General features: G+C 42.8%; 1 protein-coding gene across 5 annotated transcripts in view; it reads left to right on the forward strand.

Moving 5' to 3' along the window:
- LOC306961585 (adhesion G protein-coupled receptor L1) overlaps positions 1–22922 on the forward strand; it is a 34910-nt gene that overhangs the window by 7870 nt on the left and 4118 nt on the right. For 2 of the 5 annotated variants that reach the window (XM_079554393.1, XM_079554391.1), the window contains exons 2-22: positions 548–667; positions 3132–3348; positions 4160–4269; positions 8015–8222; positions 8770–9034; positions 9108–9447; positions 9707–10000; positions 15659–15762; positions 15899–16084; positions 16174–16212; positions 16306–16486; positions 16929–17051; positions 17141–17358; positions 19163–19336; positions 19479–19691; positions 19900–20120; positions 20667–20733; positions 20816–20904; positions 22322–22490; positions 22574–22723; positions 22810–22903. In XM_079554393.1, the coding sequence (XP_079410519.1) occupies positions 598–667; positions 3132–3348; positions 4160–4269; positions 8015–8222; positions 8770–9034; positions 9108–9447; positions 9707–10000; positions 15659–15762; positions 15899–16084; positions 16174–16212; positions 16306–16486; positions 16929–17051; positions 17141–17358; positions 19163–19336; positions 19479–19691; positions 19900–20120; positions 20667–20733; positions 20816–20904; positions 22322–22490; positions 22574–22723; positions 22810–22903 (3532 nt within the window). In that variant the 5' untranslated portion in view covers positions 548–597. Of the gene's footprint in view, positions 1–547; positions 668–3131; positions 3349–4159; positions 4270–6491; positions 6513–8014; positions 8223–8769; positions 9035–9107; positions 9448–9706; positions 10001–15658; positions 15763–15898; positions 16085–16173; positions 16213–16305; positions 16487–16928; positions 17052–17140; positions 17359–19162; positions 19337–19478; positions 19692–19899; positions 20121–20666; positions 20734–20815; positions 20905–22321; positions 22491–22573; positions 22724–22809; positions 22907–22922 lie in introns of those variants that run through there. The other 3 variants (XM_079554390.1, XM_079554392.1, XM_079554394.1) reach the window with 2 other exon arrangements.

Genomic DNA, 22922 nt, shown 5'->3' on the forward strand with positions numbered 1-22922 from the left:
CGCGCCGCCGCGGCATCACAACCGGCTATTTTCTCATGCGCTTATTCTATTGTTTGGAAAGATGCACAGAATAGACACAATCGTAACATGTGGTAGACTATCATTACTCAAGGTTATGTCGTGGTGGGAGAATGTCATCCTGTCTCCGCTGTAGGTTCAATTTCAAGTAGGCAGGGGTAGCTATAGCATGGCCTAAACTGGATATGAAAAATAGCTACTTCAGTTTGTCATGGAGGCAAGCAACCCTTTACAACTAACTGTGTCAAATGGCAACAGCAGCAAGACGGCAGAGATACTCAAAGTAGCATTTCAGAAAGGCAATGTCACCTTCTTCTCTCCCTTCATGGTATCACTGACTGACACCTCGACCAGCTGTTAACTATCCACCGTCCCTTTTGCCGGCCCAGATTGAAATGTGCACATTGCTGTGAAACGACTCTCAAAATCCAGCCCTTCTTGAAGTAAATCGAACTTTGCGTGCGTTATTGACTCTTAACCACAAATGTACGTCTCTCATTAAGTGCCTCTGCTTATCCTCTCTCCGTAGGCTCGTCTAAGGTGGCTGCAGGTGCGACGTCATAACTCTTCCCCTCCAACATGGCCTCGTCCGTGTGGTTTCTGGGAGCTTGTGTGCTCTTGTTGTCTCATATCGTCCCGCTTGGGAAAGGTAAGACGTGCCCTAAGTGACGGCTGCTGGCTTTATGATCCTGTTAAAAACAGACCGTGCAAAAAAAATCTAGATTTGCTGTCAGGACTGGGACTCAAAATGAACATTTGCCATACGCGTAGATCAAAAAAGAGAAATAGCACCATTACAAGATAACAGATAAAGTGTAACATTGTGAACGATACTTTAATACACTGCCGTACAGGTGTTTAAAGGGGACTTTCCTACTTTAAAAGGAATAGGCCATAACATATCTCTTGTTAAACACATTGTTTAACAAGAGATATGTTCTTGTCTTAGCTTAGACGAGTTCATTTGTACCTGTCTGGTCTTCACGCGTGCCCTCAGTCACATAAACACGGCACAGACGGCATAAGCATTTAGCCTCTCCTCCTCTCCTCTATAGCTCCAAACGAGGTGAAGATAGAAGCGACCAAGCTCTTCCATGTTTTGCCTATTTAAATATGGTTGCGTGAAGTGTTACAAGATCCAAGTATATTTACACAAAATTAAACAATATGGATTTTCTAAGCGGATAAAGGGGGAACTATATTGTAAGGCGTAATAATACGAGGAGTACTTTGGCGTCCGCTCAGTAAAGTGAAGATATTACTAGCTTCTATCTTCACCTCGTTTGGAGCTATAGAGGAGAGGAGAAGCTAAATGCTAACGCCGTCTGTGCCGTGTTTACGTGACTGAGGGCACGAGTGAAAACCAGACAGGTACAAATGAACTCGTCTAAGCTAAGGTAAGAACATATCTCAGTATGTAAAAACGGTGGCCTATTCCTTTAACTATGTTATGCTGCAATATTCTCTTGTCAAATACTTACATGGCTGTAGTAGTGCACAGTGTAGTGTGGGTGTAATTTTTCCTCTTCATTTCGGCAGGTTTGAGTGATCCTGTTGAGTTTGGTTGTTTCTTCTTCTACTGCAGAAATGTTGTCGTCACTATTTTCAACGTTTGCTTTTGCCACGTTTGTTTTTGTTGCTTTTTTGTGTTTTTTTCATCACTTTTTGTGTTGCGTTTTCTTCTCGTTTTTGTCACTATTTTGACACTTTGTTCAAGAAGCTTTTAGATTTGGGTAAAGCCAAACTGGAGAACATGTGCTTGGTTCAGGTGGGGGGTTAAGAGGTTAAAACCTAAAGGGTTCATGCAGGGTTTTGACCAGCAGCGCAGGTATCAAATCAAAGGGCTGTGTTTGATTTTGAAACCACTGATTTCTGCAAAACAAATCAAAGCCTGTCCAGATTTACACTAAAGTCATGTCAAAATGTCCAGGCAGCCGTGCCGCCGCAGTCGGACAGCAGACTCAACAAATCAAGACTTGCTCGTCAAAGTCTTCCGGGCCAAGTTTTATGAAACGCTTTGACCCACATAAACAAAGATTAGTGGCACATTTCGAGAGAGCAGTTTGCCAAATCGAGTATTTCTGCGGCAGCTTCCCAGTTAATCAACAATCTGTCATTCAGCGTCACAGGCAGTTACAGCAGCCGCATAGAGATTATTGCGGCGCGCCGGGCTTAAACCAGGCTTTAATCGCTCTAATGGTAATGCTTGCTTCGATGTGGACAACCAGATTAAGGTGAAAGTGGTAATATGATTTCCTCCTCTAACTCTGCCTTACATGGATTATTATGGCAGTCAGGTGCATTCACACACTCAGATCTGCTCTGTTTTATGTCAAGAGCGGCAAAGAAAATCTACAGATTAGTTTCACAGAGGCCTTGACAGAAATTCAGCCTCTATCTGTGTCGGTGTCTTAAAAACACCAGATATTGTGCTTATAGCTTTGTACCACATCAAACAGAGTTGTCACAATGAAGGAGCCGAGGGATTTATGTCTCGCATGTTTTTACATCTGGGAATTCTTCCAGTGTCAGCCTTTCTCACACGCAGCATGTTCGCACACACATTTGAGTGTTAAACATCACAATTACAGAAAAGGTGACATTATTTCAGTTGCTTTGTGTGATGCGTGTTTCATAAAAATGTCAAGTACAGATGAAATTTGGATGTAAAATATTCAGTCAGAGAAACTCATCATTCCAGCCATTCAAGAGATAAACTTAAGGCTTGGCAGAATATGAATCAATGGTTTATGAAATAGATGTTTTGAACTAAACCTCAGATCAAACAACAAATGAATGCTTTCTGCATTCAGTATGTTATTCCTCAAAGTCCAACACTGTTGCTGCCACAGCAAACTGCAGACATTATTTAAAAAGTCCCATGCAGTGAATTCTGAATCAATTGCACAGCCCTTGAACAGGAACCATTCATGTTTGCAGTTGCAATGATCTTAATTTTTATTTATTTAAATATTACTTTCAATCAATCAATAAATAAAGTGTACAAATATTTAAATGCTCTAATTAACACAAATTATTTCAGTTTAAGTTAGATACAACGAATATCTCTAAGTACAACCCATCTTTCTTTGTCTCACCCGTTTGGTCTAAAGCTGCCATGTCCCGGGCTGCGATGCCGTTCGGCCTGCTCCGTAGAGAACTGGCTTGTGAGGGCTATCCCATTGAGTTGCGCTGCCCAGGGAGTGACGTGGTGATGGTGGAGACGGCAAACTATGGACGAACGGACGACAAGATCTGTGACGCAGACCCCTTTCAGATGGAGAACACTCAGTGTTACCTTCCAGACGCTCTCAAGATCATGGCCCAGAGGTGAGCACTTGCAGTGTGTCTTGGTTTGGGTTTTGCTTCAATGTGAATTAAATACTGTTGTTTTTCTGTCATCAAAAAACATTATGGTGCTGGGCAAATTGATAAAGACTGAGTCAGGATCTGATCCTTGTGACAATCTCCTAATTTTAACAGCGTCACATCGTGAATCAGGCTTTTTCTGTTCAATACAGATCTATGCTCAAACGCCTGTGATTTAACTAATGACAGTGAAGAATGAACTCTCAGACGCAGCAGGATGCATAATTTGCCTCTCATATCGGGAGCTGCTCTCTGTAAAACTCATGAAAACTTATATCGCTCACCCCAAAAACATAATGCTGTCGACTGCCTATTCATTTTGTCTTCAACAGTACAGAGTGGCTAATTATTCATATGTTAGTTTTCAGTCTATTGTGCAGCAGTCAGTGCATTTTCAATGAGTGTTCATGTTGGAAACAGTGAGTCAATCAATGAGGGCTTGTGTAGTTTGTACATGTAGCTTTGCATCAGAACTGCGCTCGTCCTGTAACTCCGGGGTGTGTATGTATGTGTGTGTGTGTTTGTGTGTGTTTGTGTGTGTTTGTGTGTGTTGCGTTGGTATCTCCAGCTGAGTGCGATTGGCTGGCTGCACCATTAGCGATGTACTCAGCAGTGTTTTCCTAGAAGAAGTGATCAATATTCACTCGGAGGTAGAGGCAGAGGAGACAAATCGAGTGTCCTTTCCTTCCCCTTTCCTGTCTCCTAATCACTCACCCTCCTTTATCTCTTTTTTACCCATCACCCCTCATCTCTCCATCCGTGCTTGGGGCAGGTGTAACAACAGGACTCAGTGTGTTGTGGTCGCGGGGGTGGACGTCTTCCCAGACCCCTGTCCCGGGACGTACAAGTATCTGGAGATCCAATATGAATGTGTCCCATACAGTGAGTATTCCTTATTTACATATCGTGCGATACATTTGGACACGTACATTGAACACACTGTCAGACTTTGCCATTTTTTCTTCATCATGTGTTTGCTAATACTTAGGTATGCAGTTTTACACGCTTTTTAATCTGAAATAACTCCATGGACCCCCTGCTTAGTGGTTGCGTACCCCCAGGGGTCCCCGTACCACTGGTTCAGAGACACTGGAGTGCAGTATAAGTGTGCATTAAATATTCAGACGTAGTAATTTTATATCAATACTGTATTATTCTAATTTAAAGTGCATATGACAGGTTTTAATGCTTTTGAAAATGTTACTTATTTAGATGGATAACATCAGTTTCATAATTATCATTTTATTTCAGTGAAGCAGCAGTTTTAATGAAGAAATGTTGGGCAGGAAAGCCATTTTTATCTGAATTTTTAAGCTGCTGACAGGAAGTGAAATAGATAAAGGTAAAGCTTCATAGCAGTTTGACTCATTTCCCATTGACTTAACATGGTCGGCACGGCAACAGTTTAAAATTGTTGGCCTTCATCATTGTCACTTCCTGTCGGTGTCCAAGAAGGAAGTGAAACTATAAACATCAAGCAACAACAAAAAGGATGAAGAAAACGTGGGTAAAATTTTTAGCAGTATCTTAAATATAATTGTGTTAACTATGTTTTAGCACAAATTGTGTCAAATATGTCAAATGCACTTTAATCCCATGAATCAAGTCGCCCTTAGTGTAAAATATACATATTATTACACTATTAACACTGTTATTCTTTCTGTACTCTTATTATATTACCATGGTGATCAAATCAGGGGTTTAACTTTATACTTTGACACTAGTTATAATTGTCCAAACAACTGCAATTCTACTAGACGTAAACATCCATATAGATAAGGTTTACATTTACATGATTGGTTTGTATCATTGTGCTGTACAAAATGAACACATATTAATAATACGATTTAAAGGCATTATACCTGTTCTTTTTTTCTAGAAATGGTTTAGGGTTTTGTCCTCCTTTAGTATATTGTAAACTCAGACGTTCATACAGTCTGCGTCTAGTCAAAAAGCATTTGTGAACAGGCTTTTTTCTGGCGCTTCTGTGATAGTGACCCTGAAATGAGTGACCCTGCCAGTTGTGAAAGCCGTCGATAAACTCGTCCCTGTGAAGAACTGAGATGCTACAAATGTTAGGAATGAGTTTGGACCGCAACTAGCATTTTCATTTAGTGGCTTCCTTTTTCATTGTTTGTTATAAAAAAAAGAAAAGAAAAAGAGGTATAGTGCCTTTAATTAATAATATACATTCACTGACAGAGACACCAGACATGTTTGTTTTATATCATCACCAAAGTTTACATTGTGCTCTAGGGCTGCATAAAAAAGAAACTGTGATCACTGCGGATCTACTTTGAATAGTAATAACTAATTAAACTGTTTTATACTATTTTGATGCATTACGCTTCAATATATTATAACAAAAATTATGGCCAAGACTGAATAACACCTGCCCTTTTCAGTAGATCTGTAAATAAATCTCTGATGGTGGATATCATCATGAATAATTTGATATTTCTTTAGATTCTTGCAATACGGATATTGCGGCAGCTAATATTGCGACAACAAAACTTTTGCAATATGTTATGCAGTCCTAGAGAACAACTCTGCATGGCAATGTGTAACCTACATTTACAATAGTCTTGTTTATTGTATTAACCTCTGACGTCAGATGAGAGAAATGATGTCTCTTTTTTTCTCAGGGAGTGTGTGTGTTTTGAGAGGGGCGTGGAGGAAGCACAGTTTGAACTGTAAGATGTTTGCGTAGCTGTACATATCTCAGCTGTGTGCCCGGGTGTGTGCATGCGTGTGCGATTTCTTTTTCAGACTTACGCCACAGGAGTTGCTCTCTTTTCTCCACAGGAGCCTGATTGAAGGAAGGAGAGTCGGGACGGTGGGGTTCAGAGGGGTTGAGGTGGGGAGGAAGCGGCTGGGGGAGCGGCGGGTTTAGGAGGGAGGGATGTACTCGAAATGTGAATTAAGATTTTTTTGGCGAGAATGAGCTCTTTATCTGTGCATTTCTTTCTGACTCTTTCTCCCTCTATCGACTGATCTCTCTCGCTTCCTCTCCTGGTTTCTGGCTTGCTTTCTTGCTTTTCTGTTCCTCCCTTCTTTCATCCTCTGACTGCTCTTTCTTTCTCTCCCTCTTTTTTCCTATGCTTGAGTAGAAGTGGACCAAAAAGGTAAAGACAATACATTGTAGCATCTTGATCTCTCCTTGCCCCGACCCCACTCTCTCTCTCTCCTGCTCTACTCTTCCATCTCTCTCTCCTCTGCCCTAGGACGTTGTTTCGTAGTCATGCTGGATGTTGCCCCCTTTTTTCATTTCCTTATCCTTTTTTTTTTTCTTTTTTACCATATTATCCATCTCTCGTTGTATGGAAATTCGTCCTTTTATCCAGTTTTATCCAGGTTCTGCACCTAGCTTATCTTCTCTCTCCGCTATAGACAGTAAGAGAATAGTGGACCTTGGGATCAGTGGCTCACAAGGAAAGCCATGTTTGAAGCCTTACACATTCAACCAAAATGCATTAGGTTGTTTTATCGTCAAATTTATGTTTATTGAATTTTGAGCAACCTTATTTTGCTTGAGGTCCATTTGTAGCTCATATGTTAAGCAGACACCCTCCATCTTACTTCTATTTGAAAGCTTCTTTATTGGATTACCATTTTAATGCTGAAGATAGGCTTATCCGCTGTAACCACAATAAGGGTGTTTCCACTGTCCTTTTGGGATGTACAGTATTACTAGATTCAACTACATTCACCAGCACCTTATGTTATATCAGACTTCACGGCAGTCTTGATTTCCCTTTTCCAAACTGTGAATATTCTAATCCTTTCTGCTGCGTCATTGTAATGTCAGATGGTTCAGTATTCTTCTACTGTCTATAGTCTTCTCTTTACTCTTTCTATTCAGCACAGTACAGCACACAAACTACAGCACACAAACATATCCTTTTAAATAATCCTATTCGCACTATTACCACTACTCTCCTCTCTAACTTTCCTCGCTTCATTCCTGAAATCCTTCTTGTCCGTTCATGCTTATTTTCCCTTTTCTTCCCTTATAGGAAGAGTCCCTTATTTATCTCCATAGGAAAAATAAGACCAAATGTGTGTGACTATCCGCCTGGATGTGTGCTTATCAAGCACTGCTTCTCTGTGTGAATGTGTGTGCATGCCTCTCTGCATGCCAGTGTGAGAAGTACATAAGTGTCCATACAGTTATTGACATGTCGGTGGACCAACCGTTGTGCTTGGCGTAAAACTAACCTGCCCTCTCATTCACTTCAAGGCAAACTATAGCCCTGCCTTCTGCGTCCCTGACTCTACCTCTCACACTCTGTCAGTCTTTTTGCACTAACTCTCATAGACGCAACACACACAAGCCAAAAAACAAGACACAGAAACACAGCTTCAGTTGCAGTGCCCCAGTCGTATTACATTGCAACACTCACATTTTCAAGCTGCTTTTCTTTTCAAATTCAGGTGTTTTAAATTCCTCTCTTTGTCTCTTCTTTCTGTTTCTCGCTGCATCTGATTCATGACATTTTCATGCATTGATCCATTTTCATCTCGCACCTGCCTTCACTGTCTTTCCACTCTCTTCTCTCTCTCCTCCTCCTCCTCCCGCTGCTCCCCTCATCCTGCTCTTGACCCCTTCCTTCCTCCCCGTTCCCAGTCTTCGTGTGTCCGGGCTCCCTGCTCAACATCGGCCCAGCCTCGTCTCTCCTGGAGGCGGAGCACCAATCGGGGGCGTGGTGCAAGGACCCTCTGCAGGCGGGCGATCGGCTGTACGTCATGCCCTGGACGCCCTACAGGACAGAGGTGCTCTATGAGTACGCCTCGTGGGACGACTACCGACAGAACAGGGTCACCACCACCTACAAGTGAGTCTGATGGAACGCACGGTTTATTAGGGCTTTGACCACTACAGGGCTAAGCGATTATGCAATGGTATTTCCTCGTAGTGGTTTATAGACATCACTTTGACATTGATTTACATACTATTATTCAATACCAAATCCGTAATAACAATGTTTACCAGGCAATGGTATTGTGGAAGTTATTAATTAAGGGATTGGTTGTTGAATGACTTGTAAGATGTAATAGCAATTATTCGGACTGATATACTGTAGATTTTATATATTGTAAGATCCCACAGAGGCAGAATATTTTGTTGTTTGTGAAGGAAATTATACAACCAAAATAATTATCTGCCTCGTAACCATTCAATTTGATTAAGCCTTATTTGAGTTAATCTACCTATTTTCTTCAACATGGCCTGAAATGAAAATTGCAGGAGGCAGGAAGATACAAACTATGCATGCTTGATAAGACTTTCAATTAACAGAATTGACTCCATTGGCCTGACTAGGATTAATGGATTATGTTCATGTCGTGGGCCTTATTAATTCTCTGTGCATATGTTTATAGGCTGCCGAGTCGCGTGGATGGGACCGGTTTCGTGGTGTACGATGGCGCAGTCTTTTACAACAAGGAGCGAACGCGAAACCTGGTCAAGTACGACCTCCGGACACGCATCAAGAGCGGCGAGGCTGTGGTGGTCAATGCCAACTTCCATGACACCTCTCCGTACCGCTGGGGAGGGAAGTCCGACATCGATCTAGCTGTTGACGAAAATGGCCTTTGGGTGATCTATTCCACCGAAGCCAATAACGGACGCATTGTGGTCAGCCAGGTAGGGAGGAAAGCAAACAGATGAATGCCGTTGATAAGAGGCACAGGGATTGAATCGAGCTCCTTTTGTGCAGGTGAACCCGTACACACTGCGCTTCGAAGGGACATGGGCCACCGGCTTTGACAAACGCGGTGCCAGTAACGCCTTCATGGCCTGTGGAGTCCTGTACGCGGTGCGCTCGGTGTTCCAGGACGATGAGGGGCAGGCGGAGGGGCGCGCGGGCAGCGACATGGTGGTGTACGCCTACGACACCAGCAGAGGACAGGAGCTGCCGGTCCAAATCCCATTCCCCAACCCGTATCAGTACATCTCCTCCATCGACTACAACCCCAGAGACAACCAGCTGTACGTGTGGAATAACTACTATGTGCTCCGGTACCCGCTGCAGTTCACCCCGCCCCCACCCACAAAAGGTTAGTGTAACAGTGAAACATGCAATTATTAATGAGACTATTCTCAGCCAAGCGTAGTAACATAATAAGTACGCCTGCACATCTGCGAGTGGTGGTTTTATGAGTGGTGATATGTGTGAATTATTTCATAGCCAAAAGGTTTACTAATTGTTTTTGTGGACAATCTGTAATTATTTTTTCTGTATCATATTGTAATGTATTTGTGTGAACAGTTAAATTATTTTATTATAACATTAATCAAAGTCTCTTGTTGATTCAGGTCCTCTCTCCTCATTGATGACCACAGTCCGCTCATACACCACGACTGTCTCCTTAACCCCGGTGCAGCCTTCAGCATCCCACCCCATCGGAGTTATAAACCGGGGACCATTTGACCAGCGTCCCATCACAGCCATGGTCCCTTTGACACCTCGCCCTCCGCTGCGTGTGCCCCTGGCTCCGGGGAGTTCCGGGCAGATCGGCGGGTGTGAAGGGCGAGTGACAAGAGGGGTGCAGTGGCCCCCCACCCTGAAGGGAGAGACAGTGGAGAGGCCCTGTCCAAAGGGCTCACTGGGTAAGAGCTTTATGTTTTGTTTTTTTTGGTACGCTCTGACACACTCTGTTTGAACTGGCTTTATTTACTCAGACTGAGCGGCCTTTTCTCTCTTTGAGAAAAAGGCATTCACAAACCTGCTGCGCTTTTTTGTAATTCATTTGGAAATAGATTACTCCAGATATTTACACAAGTAGTGACTCTAAATTGCCTTCAATTGTTTGCCTCCTGTAAGTTATTGTGAGAAAGAATGTTCACTAAGTCTGACCAGTGTTTGGAAGTACACCCCAATTGTAACAAACAGAAGAGGATTCGAGAAGAGTTGGGATACTGCTTACAGTAGTAACGTATAGAAGTAATAAAGGATGAAATACAGTTGCTAGTTTATCATTGATATCCATTAACAGTAAGAATGCTTACTCAATGCAGTCTCTGGAAAATTTTGTCAAAATAAAATGTATCATTACATTAGATAGATATTTATTATTTTCCAGGCTATCAGTCGCACTTTTTTCATAGTTTGGCTGGGGGTGCGACTTATACTCAGGTGTGACTTATATATCAAAATATACCATTTCACATGTTTGTTATTTTCACACCTAATGTAATGCTAACAATATTTTGTGCAGCTCACACAGTCACCCATCCTAAACAAGAGCGTCTGCACCCTCACAAAGCAGGAAGCTAGTGCTTCCTGCTTTGTGAGGGTGCAGACGCGTCTCTGCTTGCTTATGCTGCTTGCCTCTTTATTCGCTTTTTTAATCATTCTTTTTTGGCACATGTCACACGGATATGATTTTATTCTCTTCTTCTAAGTGAGCCAAGACTTTTTAAATCATTTTTTAATCATTTTATGCCTTTTATTTTTTACAACTCATCTGGACCAGCGACGACAGTCTTATCAACATGGCTGCGGGAGTAACGCAAACATCTTCTTGTGAAAGCTGTCGGATTTATCAACAAGAAATTCTTTTACTGCGGGACAAAATTCTTGCCTTTGAGATGGATAAAGGACTTAATGACACGCTCCCTATGGAACACGGTAAGAAGACTGGAAAAACTGATACTTGCAACCTAAAGCTAGACGATACCGTAACGTTCCCGAAACTATACAAACAACTTGGTGCTCGGCCAAAGCAAAGACAACATACTAGCAAAAATGAACCTGGAATAAAGTTAACAAACAGATTTTCACCTCTCTCAAAAGATGAGTGTAACAAACGGAGAAAATCAGAGAGAGACAGAGAAAAAGAAGTCAAAACAAAGCTCAAGAGGAAAAGTGTGGCAAGTGTCAAGGCCAGAGATATCCTGGTGCTTGGAGACGGAGCCATATCTAATATAAACAATGACAGGATTACTACAAGCAGTTATCCCAGCGCCACAGTTTCTGACATCATAGATGTTCTAAACAAGGAAATCACAAATAACCCTGGGATTGATAAACTTATCATACATGTTGGTGCTGTGGACATAAGAGACGAAGAGTCTGAAGCCCTGAAAGAAAAGTTCAATAAACTTTTTGAGAGACTTGATTGTCTGGATAAAGAGGCAATACAAATGTTCATCAGTGGACCCATCCCAAACATCGATGGGAGAATAAACAAATTCTCCCGGCTATTTCAGTTGAATACATGGCTGTCCAACGTCTGTGAGCCGAGAGGACTGTATTTCATAGAGAACTTTAATCTGTTCTGGCAACGTGATGACCTGTTTAGAGGAAATGGGCCTCACTTGAGCAGAGGTGGAGTGAGACGACTGACGGAAAATCTCCTCCACGCTCTGCAAAATCAGAGGAGGCCTGAGCTACAAGGGAGAGCCGAGAGGAGCATGAGAAGAGCTCCTGGCTCAGCAGCAAAGGCCTCAACTGCACCACCAATAAATGATACAGTCGCAGCTGCGTCATCTGCACCTGCAGTAAAGGACTCAGCTGCAGTAATGGTTTCAGCCATAGCAGCACCACCTGCACCTATGGAATCAGCCACATTTAAGGATTCAGCCACAGCAGCACCATCTGCACCTATAGACTCAGCAGCAGTTAAGGATTTAGCTGCACCAGCACCACCCGCATCTTCAGAAAGCGTTTCAACAATAGCAGCATCATCACCTGCATCTCCGGGGAAAAGCTCAGCTTCAGCACCACCTGCACCTATATCAAACGATTCAGCCGAAGGAGCACTTTCTCTTACTCCACCACAGGCCTTGAGCCCGACTACTACATCTACACCCTCCAGAGACTTTTCTGAATTGTTCCCATCCCCAGAGTCACCTATGGGATTTTCCAACCATCTTGAAAACTTGATCAAACATGGGACTAAAATGACTCCCCTCACTCCAATTGCGTCAAGACCAAGGCTTTCATCCCCAAAGAAGCATCATGCCCCTCTCCCACCTCCGCCTTTTTCACAAACCAAGGTCTCCCCAGCTCGGCCCCCACCACCGGCGCCCACAGCTGTTATCTCCAGCAGCTTCACTGCTGCTGTCTAGGACATTAGGGGCCTCTGCGTTGCTACCATACATAGCAAACTCAAAACCAACCAGAGGTCCATAGAGGGTGTGTGTTCTTACAAGACAATTAATACTGTCAAACAACATAGATTAGATAAGAGAGGGACAGTCAGACCGTCCAATCAAAGAAATCTAATCCATGTCCCCTGCAAAAAGATTCCACCCACTCAAACACAGATAAATCTCAAACATGCTGTACTCAATGTCAGATCGCTAAAAAACAAGTCATTTTTAATAAATAGTTTTATTTCCTCTCATAATCTAGATTTTATGTTTTTAACTGAAACATGGCTAGACAAAAACACTGGTAATGCAGTTTTGATTGAGTGTAGTCCATCTCACTTCAATTTTGTGTCTGAAACACGCCAAAACCAGAGGGGTGGGGGTGTTTGTGCCATATTCAAGGACAATTTACTCCTGCAAAAATTGTCATTTGGGGTTTTTCCATCGTTTGAGTATGTGTCATTCAAAATTGAGATAAAACAATCTTCCATACTTTATATGACTATTTACAAACCACCACAGAACTGTTTTATTGAAGATTTTACTCAATTACTGTCATTTATATGCATTGATTTCGATTGTTTAGTAATTTCAGGTGATTTTAATGTGCATGTGGATGTGACCAACGACAGGCATGCAAAAGAACTCAGTGCTGTCCTTGAAATGTTTGGTTTAACTCAGCACGTGAGTGAGGCGACTCACAACAAAGGCCACACTCTAGATCTAGTTATTACAAAAGGTGTTAATATATCAAATGTGAATGTTGTTAATGTTGCATTATCTGATCATTTTTGTGTCTTCTTTGACCTGTGTGTTACACCTAAACCAGTGGTCGGGCCTGGAGTTATTCAAAGAAGACACATAAATGATAAAACGAAGACACAGTTTATGGAGATGATCAGATTTGAAAATGCCCCATGTTCTAATGTTGATAATCTGTTGGACTCTTACACATCAAGGGTCTTAAATGTTTTGGATACTATTGCTCCTGTCAAGGTTAAAATGGTTAACAATAGGCAAAAGGCACCTTGGAGAAGTGAAGTTTCGGTCAGGGCACAGAAAAGGGAGTGCCGAAAAGCCGAACGGAAATGGCGCAAGTCAAAACTCCAGGTTCATTTTGAGGTTTACAAAGAAGTACTTTGTGTGTTCAACCAGATTTTGCGTGGAGCAAGGGAGAAGTACTTCTCTAAAATCATTGCAAACTGCAGAAACAATTCTCGTGTTCTGTTTTCCACAGTAAACAGATTAACTAACCCTCCAGTTTCACTGCCCCTAGAACTAATCTCGACATCTAAGTGTAATGAGTTTGCAATATTTTTCTATGACAAAGTCCAAAGCATTAAAAATGCCATAAATTCCACAACACAAAAAGAAACTCTGCCACCAGATAAACACCTTGAGCTGACACATTTCACACCTGTTACTGACAAAACAATCGAAGAGGTTATCTCTGGTCTGAGTTCATGTACATGCTGCCTTGATGAATTACCCACTAGATTTCTGAAGTCTGTGCTGACCAGCTTGTTACCACAACTTGCTCAGTTAGTTAACATCTCACTCCAGACTGGAGCATTTCCAAAGGCCTTGAAAACAGCAGTCATTAAGCCTCTTCTAAAAAAGAGCAGCCTTGATGCCAAGGTAATGAACAACTACCGGCCCATATCAAACCTGCCATTCTTAGGAAAAGTCCTAGAGAAAGTAGTATATCAGCAGCTCACTTACTTTCTCCTGTCTAACAATGTGTTTGATACTTTCCAGTCAGGCTTTAGGCCCCACCACAGCACTGAGACAGCTCTGATCAAGGTGACAAATGATATCCGCATGAACACCAACGCAGGTAAGGTCTCAGTCTTAGTTCTGCTGGACCTGAGCGCTGCCTTTGACACAGTGGACCACGGGATCTTACTTCACAGGCTAGAAAACTGGGTGGGAATCTCTGGTACTGCTCTAAACTGGTTTAAGTCCTATCTCGAGGACAGGACGTACTTTGTTGAAATTGGCAACTGTGTCTCAGACAAAATTGCCATGACCTGTGGAGTCCCCCAGGGGTCAATCTTGGGACCCCTCTTATTCAACTTGTACATGCTTCCATTGGGTCAGCTAATAAACAGCAACAATGTGTCGTACCACAACTATGCAGATGACACTCAAATCTACGTGTCACTGACGGCTGGTGAACATGGGCCTGTAGATACACTCTGTCACTGCATCCAACAGATCAGTTTGTGGATGCAAAACAACTTTCTCCAACTAAACTCAGACAAAACTGAGATCATTGTTTTTGGCCCACAGGCACAAAGACAAAGTGTTGTCAGTCACCTTGAGTCTCTCTCTCTAAAACCAAAAAATCAGGTTAGAAATCTAGGAGTGATCATGGACTCAGACCTGAACTTAAACAGCCACATCAAAGCAATAACATCAGCAGCTTTTTACCATCTGAAAAACATTGCTAAGATCAGAGGAATAGTGTCAAAACCAGACTTAGAGAGACTTATCCATGCATTTGTCTCCAGCAGGTTAGACTACTGTAACGGCCTACTCACTGGCCTCTCTAAACGAGCTATCAGACAGCTACAGTACATCCAGAACGCTGCTGCTCGAGTCCTGACAAGAACCAGGAAATATGACCATATTAGTCCAGTGCTCCGGTCTCTGCACTGGCTTCCTGTCACTCAGAGAATAGACTTTAAAACAGCTCTGCTCGTGTACAAGTCTTTTCATGGTTTAGCTCCAAAGTACATCTCTGACATGTTAGAGCCGTATGAACCATCTCGGGCCCTGAGAACTTCAGGGAGGGGCCTCCTGGTGGTTCCCAGAGTCAATAACAAACACGGTGAGGCTGCGTTTCAGTTTCATGCAGCTAAAATCTGGAACAGTCTTCATGAGGATGTGAGACAGGCCTCAACTCTGACAATGTTCAAATCCAGGCTGAAAACAGTTCTTTTTACCAATGCATATGACTGAAAGTATTTTATCTGCACTCTCGCCTTTTACTGTAATTGATTAATTTTATGTTGATGTTTTTATTGATTCTATTTGTTTTCAACTGTGAAGCACTTTGAATTGCCTTGTGTATGAATTGTGCTCTACAAATAAACTTGCCTTGCCTTTTTCATTTTGGTTAGCATTTTTGTGTGGCTCTAAAAGGCTACCTCCTGCTGGTCTCTGCAGGTATCGCCTCGTACCAGTGCATGTCCTCTCCCGTGGGCTGGAGCTCTCGAGGACCTGACCTTTCCAACTGCACATCTCCGTGGGTCAGCCAAATCGCACAGAAGGTTAGTCACACATTCACAACAAGCAGCAAACACAAAAACATTGCTGTGCAAAAATGCCCCACAGCCACCCGACTGTGGCTTTTCTAACTCAAATGTCACAATATTTGACATTATAAACGCGTCTACCTTTGTGCAGATTAAGAGTGGAGAGAACGCTGCCAATATAGCGGGGGAGCTCGTGAACCTGACCCGGGTGCGGATCTATGCGGGTGACGTTAGCATGTCTGTCAAACTCATCGAACAGCTATTGGACATCCTGGACTCCCAGCTGCAGGCCTTAAGACCGGCCAATAAAGAATCGGCGGCTCGTAATTATAACAAGGTAAATGATGCTCTTGACCTTTTCCCTGAACCATTGCAAGAAATGTCACAGTAGATGGGTCTAACAATAGCTACTCCTCTTTTGTTCAGCTGCAGAAGAGAGAGCGCACATGCCGAGCTTATGTGCAAGTAAGCTCTGGAGATCGATGCACGGATCTATACCAACATTTATCGTGGTATAAAGTACCAAGTGTAAAATATTACTTTCTGCTTCTGTCTCAGGCGGTGGTTCAGACAGTCGATAACCTGCTCGGTCCCGAGGCTCTGATGTCCTGGGCCGATATGAGCAACGCTGACCAGTCACGCTCCGCTTCACTTCTGTTAGACGCAGTGGAGAAAGGAGCGTTCTTATTGGCTAACAACCTGTATGAAGGCCGATTCAGTGACAGAGCACCCAATATTGGTATGTTTCGGACAATTTTTAGATTTTGACACAGTAGCTTCACATATTACGAAGTTACATATTGAATTCAGTTCAGTTTTATTGTCAGTTCTATCACATATAAAGCCTGTACGGAGAATAAACAGCGTTACACTCATGCAAATCCCTCTTGCATAAAATAAATAAAAGTTAACATTACATACGGAGCAATATCCAATATATAGATATGAAATAGAGGGCCTATTTATAGAGTGTAGGTATTGTTTTTGCCTTTTTAAACAGGTTCATTCATTGTGCCCTCTGCTGGTAACAGTGGTATTTTGTGTGCATAGAAATAAGGAATTATATGATTTCCCACGTACATATCCATTCTATAAACCATGAACGATCCTTGTGCAAAAGTATTTTTAAAGCTTTGAAAGTGCTCAGTGTTGTGAATTAACCATTAATGTGCTTGTGACAGATCTGGAGGTTTACGTTCTAAATACAGAGGCAGACATCCAGGACATGACTTTCCCTCATTCGTATGACAGTGACAGCATCCTGCAGATTTCAGCCCCGGCTTTGCAGCAGTACAGCAACAATGGTTTGTGACGCCAACAACTCATTCGTAGGGTGAATGTTTGTAACGAAATGATCACGATAATAAACGCTAATGCTTCTGCCTGTGCTCAGGTCAGGTCAATTTGGTCCTCGCGCTGTATAAGAACCTGGGGGCCTTCTTGACGACGCAGAACTCCACTCTGCGAATGGGACTGGGTTTGGGACAGGGCACCGATGTGAGGAGGCGGAGTCTGGTGGTCAACTCCCACGTGATCTCTGCCTCCGTGCACAGAGGCGCCAACCGGGTCTATCTCTCTGAGCCAGTCATCTTCACCCTAAGACACCTGCAGGTTTGTCCCTGAAACACTGACTCTTTAGAGAGTGACATGCCCAAATGTTCTGATGAAGACAGAGCTAATTAGATAGTCGTGATTAATTGTGATTTATCAATTATTGAAATAATTGGAGACTATCACAACTATTACTATTGCAACAAAACTCAGCTCAATTCCCTTTTAGTGGATGAACAACCCATTCTGCTTCACAATTATAAGAAGAATTTTAATAATCAGTCCTCATCTGGAGTATGCATAGGCTGTAAAGGATGAGACGTGAACTTTGATTAAATAACAAAGAGCGTAAATTAAGTCCTTTTGTATTTTTGATTAAACACTATCTTCGTCTGATATTACACATTGTACGGAAATTCTCAGGCAGGATAGTTTTTGCTTCATCTCTTATAAATAGCAACATTACAGTTCACAGGCCAAGTGTGCAGAAGTGTTCACTACAACTGTGGAAATAACCTTCATAATTCAGCATTTTTAAAATCTTTGACACCGTTTTCCCATAACATTGACATACAGCGGGAACCATATGTTTACATGCACTTTATAAAAAGACACGTTTGCATTTTTTTCTCACTGCCTGACATGAAATCAGAATTTACTTTATTATAGAGCAATTAGAATTTAAAAAAATATTTCAATTTGTCAGATGTCAGATAAGAGATTTGTCTGCACAATTCTTTATTACTTTTTACAAACCAAAAGTTTACATACAATTATTATTTGGTGTCAATGCCTTTAAACTGTATAAGTTGGGTAAAAATGTTTTGGATCTCCTTCCACAAGCATCTCACAATTGTTGGGAGGAGTTTTGGTCCATTCCTCCAAACAGAACTGGTGTAACTGAGACACATTTGTAGGCCCATGTGTGCACATGCCTTTTCAGCTCTGCCCATACATTTTCAACTGGACTGATTCACCCTTTTTCCTCCAAACGTGACCATGGTCATTATGGCCCCATTTTTTTTTTTTTTTGTTCCGTCAGACCACTGGATATGTCTCCAACAAATAGTCTTTATCCTCTTTTTATTTGAAAACTCCAACTGGCTTTTTCGAGTTTCTTTTGGAGCAAGAGCTTCTTCCTGGCGGAGTCCCCTCTCAGCCCATGTTGGCACAGTACTTGTTTCACTCCGGATAATGACAAACTCTTACCAGGTTCAGCATCTTCACCAGGTCTTTTGCATTTGTTCTTGGTTTGATATTCACATTTCAGACCACAGCACATTCATCTCTGGGACACAGAACCCGCCTTCTTTTTGACCTGGAAGATGGCTGGTCATTTCCATCATTATTTTAACCAATGTACCTGAACCTTCAAGTGTCTTGAAATTGCACCCGAGGATGAACCAGTCTTGTGCTTCCAAGGCCATGACATCATAATCTGGGCTTTCCCAAATAGTTTAAAGATATAGCAATCTTACTGTATGTAAACTTCTGGTTTTGCAAAAAGTAATACAAAATTGTGTAGAAATCTGTCATTCTTCTGGAATTTAGCAAATAGAAATATTTTTTTAAATTCTACTTGACCTAGAAAAAAAAAGGAAAAAAGTTAACTCTGGTTTCATGTCAGACAGTGAGAAAAAAATGCAAATGTGTCTTTTTAGGAAGTGTATGTAAACATATGGTTCTCACTGTATGTTTTTCTTTCCTTTTTCAATCTTTTTCAATCTCTGCACCTCACAATTATGTTTCTTTCTTAATTTCCAGAGTGCAGTTAAAAGCTGTTTTAAAACACAATGTTCTACGATGTTTTTTGCCTGACATTTCCTGAAGAGGCTTAATGTGTTTTTCTGCCTCTGTCCCAAAGCTGGAGAACCACTTTGGTCCAAACTGTTCTTTCTGGAATGCGTCGGGGGCATCGGGGGCCGGCAGGTGGTCCACACAGGGCTGCCGCTTGTTGCACACCAACAACACGCACACTACCTGCGCATGCAACCATCTGTCCAGCTACGCAGTGCTCATGACTTATCAACAACCTGTGGTAAGTGAAAGACATGTGGAAAACGTTAGTATATTCAAGAATAAATGTGACAATTGTTATGATTGTGGCTTCTTGCATTTTTTATTTTTTTTTGGCTATCTGCACATTTTTTTCCACTCACAATACTTTTTCTATCAACCAGTCCGGAGTGGGTGTTGAGAAGCTTCTCGTCAGTGTGGTGTCCTGGGTCGGCATCTCTGTAGCCCTGGTGTGTTTGGGCACTTGCCTTGCCACACTATGCTGCCAGGGGGCGCCATGGCACACAGACCATAGCACCATCCACTGCAACCTGTGGGCCAACCTGCTTTTCACTGAGCTGCTATTCCTTTTGGGCGCCAACAAGGCCCAGTACAAAGTAAGTTACAGCATGCCCTTTTCTTACACTCGAATAGAAAGAAAATCAATGAATTCAGTGTCACGCACACTGATAAATGTAGGTCCATGCCCTTCACTTAAGATTATGACAGTATCAAATTCAGTAACGTCGAATCAACCTGTTGGTCTAGTCTGGAGCATTTCCAGGCAGTGTGTGTTAAGATGATGTTATTTCTTCACTATCCCAGATCCTGTGCTCTATCTTTGCTGGCCTGCTGCACTTCTCGCTGCTGTCAGTCTTTTGCTGGTTGTGCTTGGAGGCTGTGGAGCTTTACCTTTTACAGCGGGAGGTTTTTGAGGGAAGAAACTCGCGGAGGAAGTACTTCTACCTGTGTGGGTATTCCATTCCCGGGCTGGTAGTGGCTGTGTCCGCTGCCATAGACTTCAGAGGATATGGATCGAAAACCGCGTAAGTACAGCTGTGGTTGTGAATAATGTCCATTTCAGAAAATATTAAGCCATCAGGTAAAATAGTAATGAAATAAAATCATTATAAACTAGATCTGTGCCAAGGAATTAGGAAGTACAAGGTGTGACCAATTCTTCACACTACCGAAAAAGCCAAACTAACAAGTGGTCCACATTCATTATTGTATACCTATCCCAAATCAGTACGACATGAGAATTGAGTATTAAATACTTTCACAAGTTCTTGATGTTTTTAACAGAGTGATTTGCTTTTTCTGAGTAGTTCTGAGTTCAAAGAGAGAGTTTTGCTTTAACTGTTTTATGACATATAGTCCCTCTTGCTGCCTGCAGAGGGCGCTCCAAGCCAATTTGAAATCCTGATTAGTCTCTCACTTTGTACTGAATAGACATACATTTTCAAAATGTTGAGTATCGATGCTCAGGTACCCCAAAGAATATTGTTAAATCTTATTAATGCACCGTATGTCAACTTAAAGGTTGTATTTGAATGTGGTGCAGTAATAGGTGTTGTATTTCTCTCACATAGATGCTGGCTGCGCACTGACAATTACTTCATCTGGAGCTTTCTGGGGCCCGTGGCTGTCATCCTCACGGTGAGAGCGTTTGTGGACTGCAGTGATTATCGCTTGTGTTGATGTATTGGAGAGATTTAACACCTTTCCATTTTGGTAACAGTTGAACCTGGTTGTCTTGGTGATGACCTTACATAAGATGCACAGCACGGCCGCGCTGAAGCCAGACTCCAGTCGTCATGACAACCTGAGGTCAGTGCCGCCTCATGCTGTGCAGTCTGAAAAATGTGGAAAATCCATTAAAAGCTGTGAAAAACTGTAGTTAAAATAAAAGGATGGCTCACATAAATGAGTGCAAATAGAAATAGAAAATGAAGCGCAGTATTTGACTGAAGCACGGAGCCTCCTCTGTTTCACCCTGTAGGGTCAATTTATGCTATAAATAGAACATTGTTAGACAGGTTTTGCCGCATTAAGTATAAACATTCAAACGGTATTTAAAATGTGTCTGTAAGTTTCCTCCGGGTACTCTGGTTTCCCCTACCACTAAAATATGTACAATAGGTTTTCCTCTGGGGCCAGGACTCCCCTGGAAAAGAAATTCTTAATCTCAGAGGAACTTTCCTGGTGAAATAAAGGTAATAAATACCACAACTTCTGTTTCAAACACGGCTTTGGAATCATTTAAATGAACCTTGTATTTCAGTGCTTTCTGAAACCCATAAACCACAAACGTTCATTTAGTTACCACAGAAATATTTGTGGTATCTTCATTGTGTTGATAGTATACAACACAATGTGTACATGGCAATGAATGTACACTAATGAAAAATGCAACCAATACAGAGTAATAAGATAAGATAAGATAAGATGGTACTTTATTGATCTCACAGATGGAGAAATTGCATTCGATGAGAGAGCATCCGGCAGCAGCACCCATTCAGTGCGCACCACTCTTTTTTTTCTTTGGTGAAAGATCGTTGTGTCGCGGCCGCCATCTTCACTGTTTTGGTCACAGGAGGAGCACTGGTTGATGGGAAATCCGTAGACGATGACCATGGCGGTGGAGCTCTTGCGCTTGGCCACGATGTTCTTGGCCACACAGGTGTAGTTGGCCGTGTCGGACAGACGCGCCTGCTTGATGATCAGGTTGTGGTCTACGGTGATGTAGAAGTTCCTGTCCTCGGCCGGGCCGATGATCTCGTTGTCCTTCAGCCACTCCACCCGCATGACCTTGGAGGATGGAGAAACTGTAGCTGCCCTCTGTCTCCTCTGATCATCTGAAACGGTGCACCGCCTCCTGGGCTTGTCCCCGTCTCAGAGCGTGGTGTCCTGCACTGGTCAGCTCCACCTCGTCCTTCCTCTTCCTCCTGCACAGCTCCCTCCACAGTCTATCACCATCTCCTCGTTGGTCCCTTTTGTTGCTTCCTGTAGCTCCTCTTGTGACGCCTCCTCCGTGCTGCAGGTGTGGGGGCTCTTGGTGCCTCTTCCCTGTTCAGTGTCTCAGAAGATGATGTTTGTAGATCTCAAATGGGTTTAGCTGATAAGCTAATATAGGTTGACCACACAATACAACACTTACTGATGGTGAATTACATAAACCAGTGTGTCTGTGCTGGACATGTTTGTCATGTGGCCTCACGGTGTGTGTGTTGTGTTCTCTCCTCAGGGCCTGGGCGGTCGGCTCCCTGACTCTGCTCTTTCTGCAGAGCGTCACTTGGTCCTCGGGGCTCATGTTCCTGTCCGCTCCGTCTCTGTTACTGGCATACCTGTTTTCTTCCCTCAACACTGCTCAGGCGCTCCTCATCACCATCTTGCACTGCACTCTGGCTCGAAAGGTCAGCCCCCTTGTGGCAGGACAGGACCTACATATTGGACCTACATGTGTGACACGTGCATTACATGTCTCTCTGTTGTTCAGGGTCAGAAGGACTACGGCCGCTGCCTGCGTCTGTCCCAGTGCTGCGTGCCATCGTCCGGCAGCTCCCCAGACTCCGTCAAAGGCAGCGCTCTGAGATCCAACAGCCGCTACACCAGCAGCCAGAGCCGTAGAGCCACGGCCAATAGACAGGTCTGTTACCACACTCGGCACGTCTGCTTTTGTTCTGCTGCTCTGCCTGAAACAGATTTGACCTTGGAAAAATGTGTCTTTTTCAGAGCCGCATCAGGAGGATGTGGAACGACACTGTTCGCAGACAGACTGAATCGTCTTTTATTGCAGCGGATGTAAACAACACACCCACACTTAACCGTGGTACACATTGTACTTC

This window comes from Gobius niger (assembly GCF_951799975.1).
Source record: "Gobius niger genome assembly, chromosome: 3".
NCBI classification, from domain to species: Eukaryota; Metazoa; Chordata; class Actinopteri; order Gobiiformes; family Gobiidae; genus Gobius; species Gobius niger.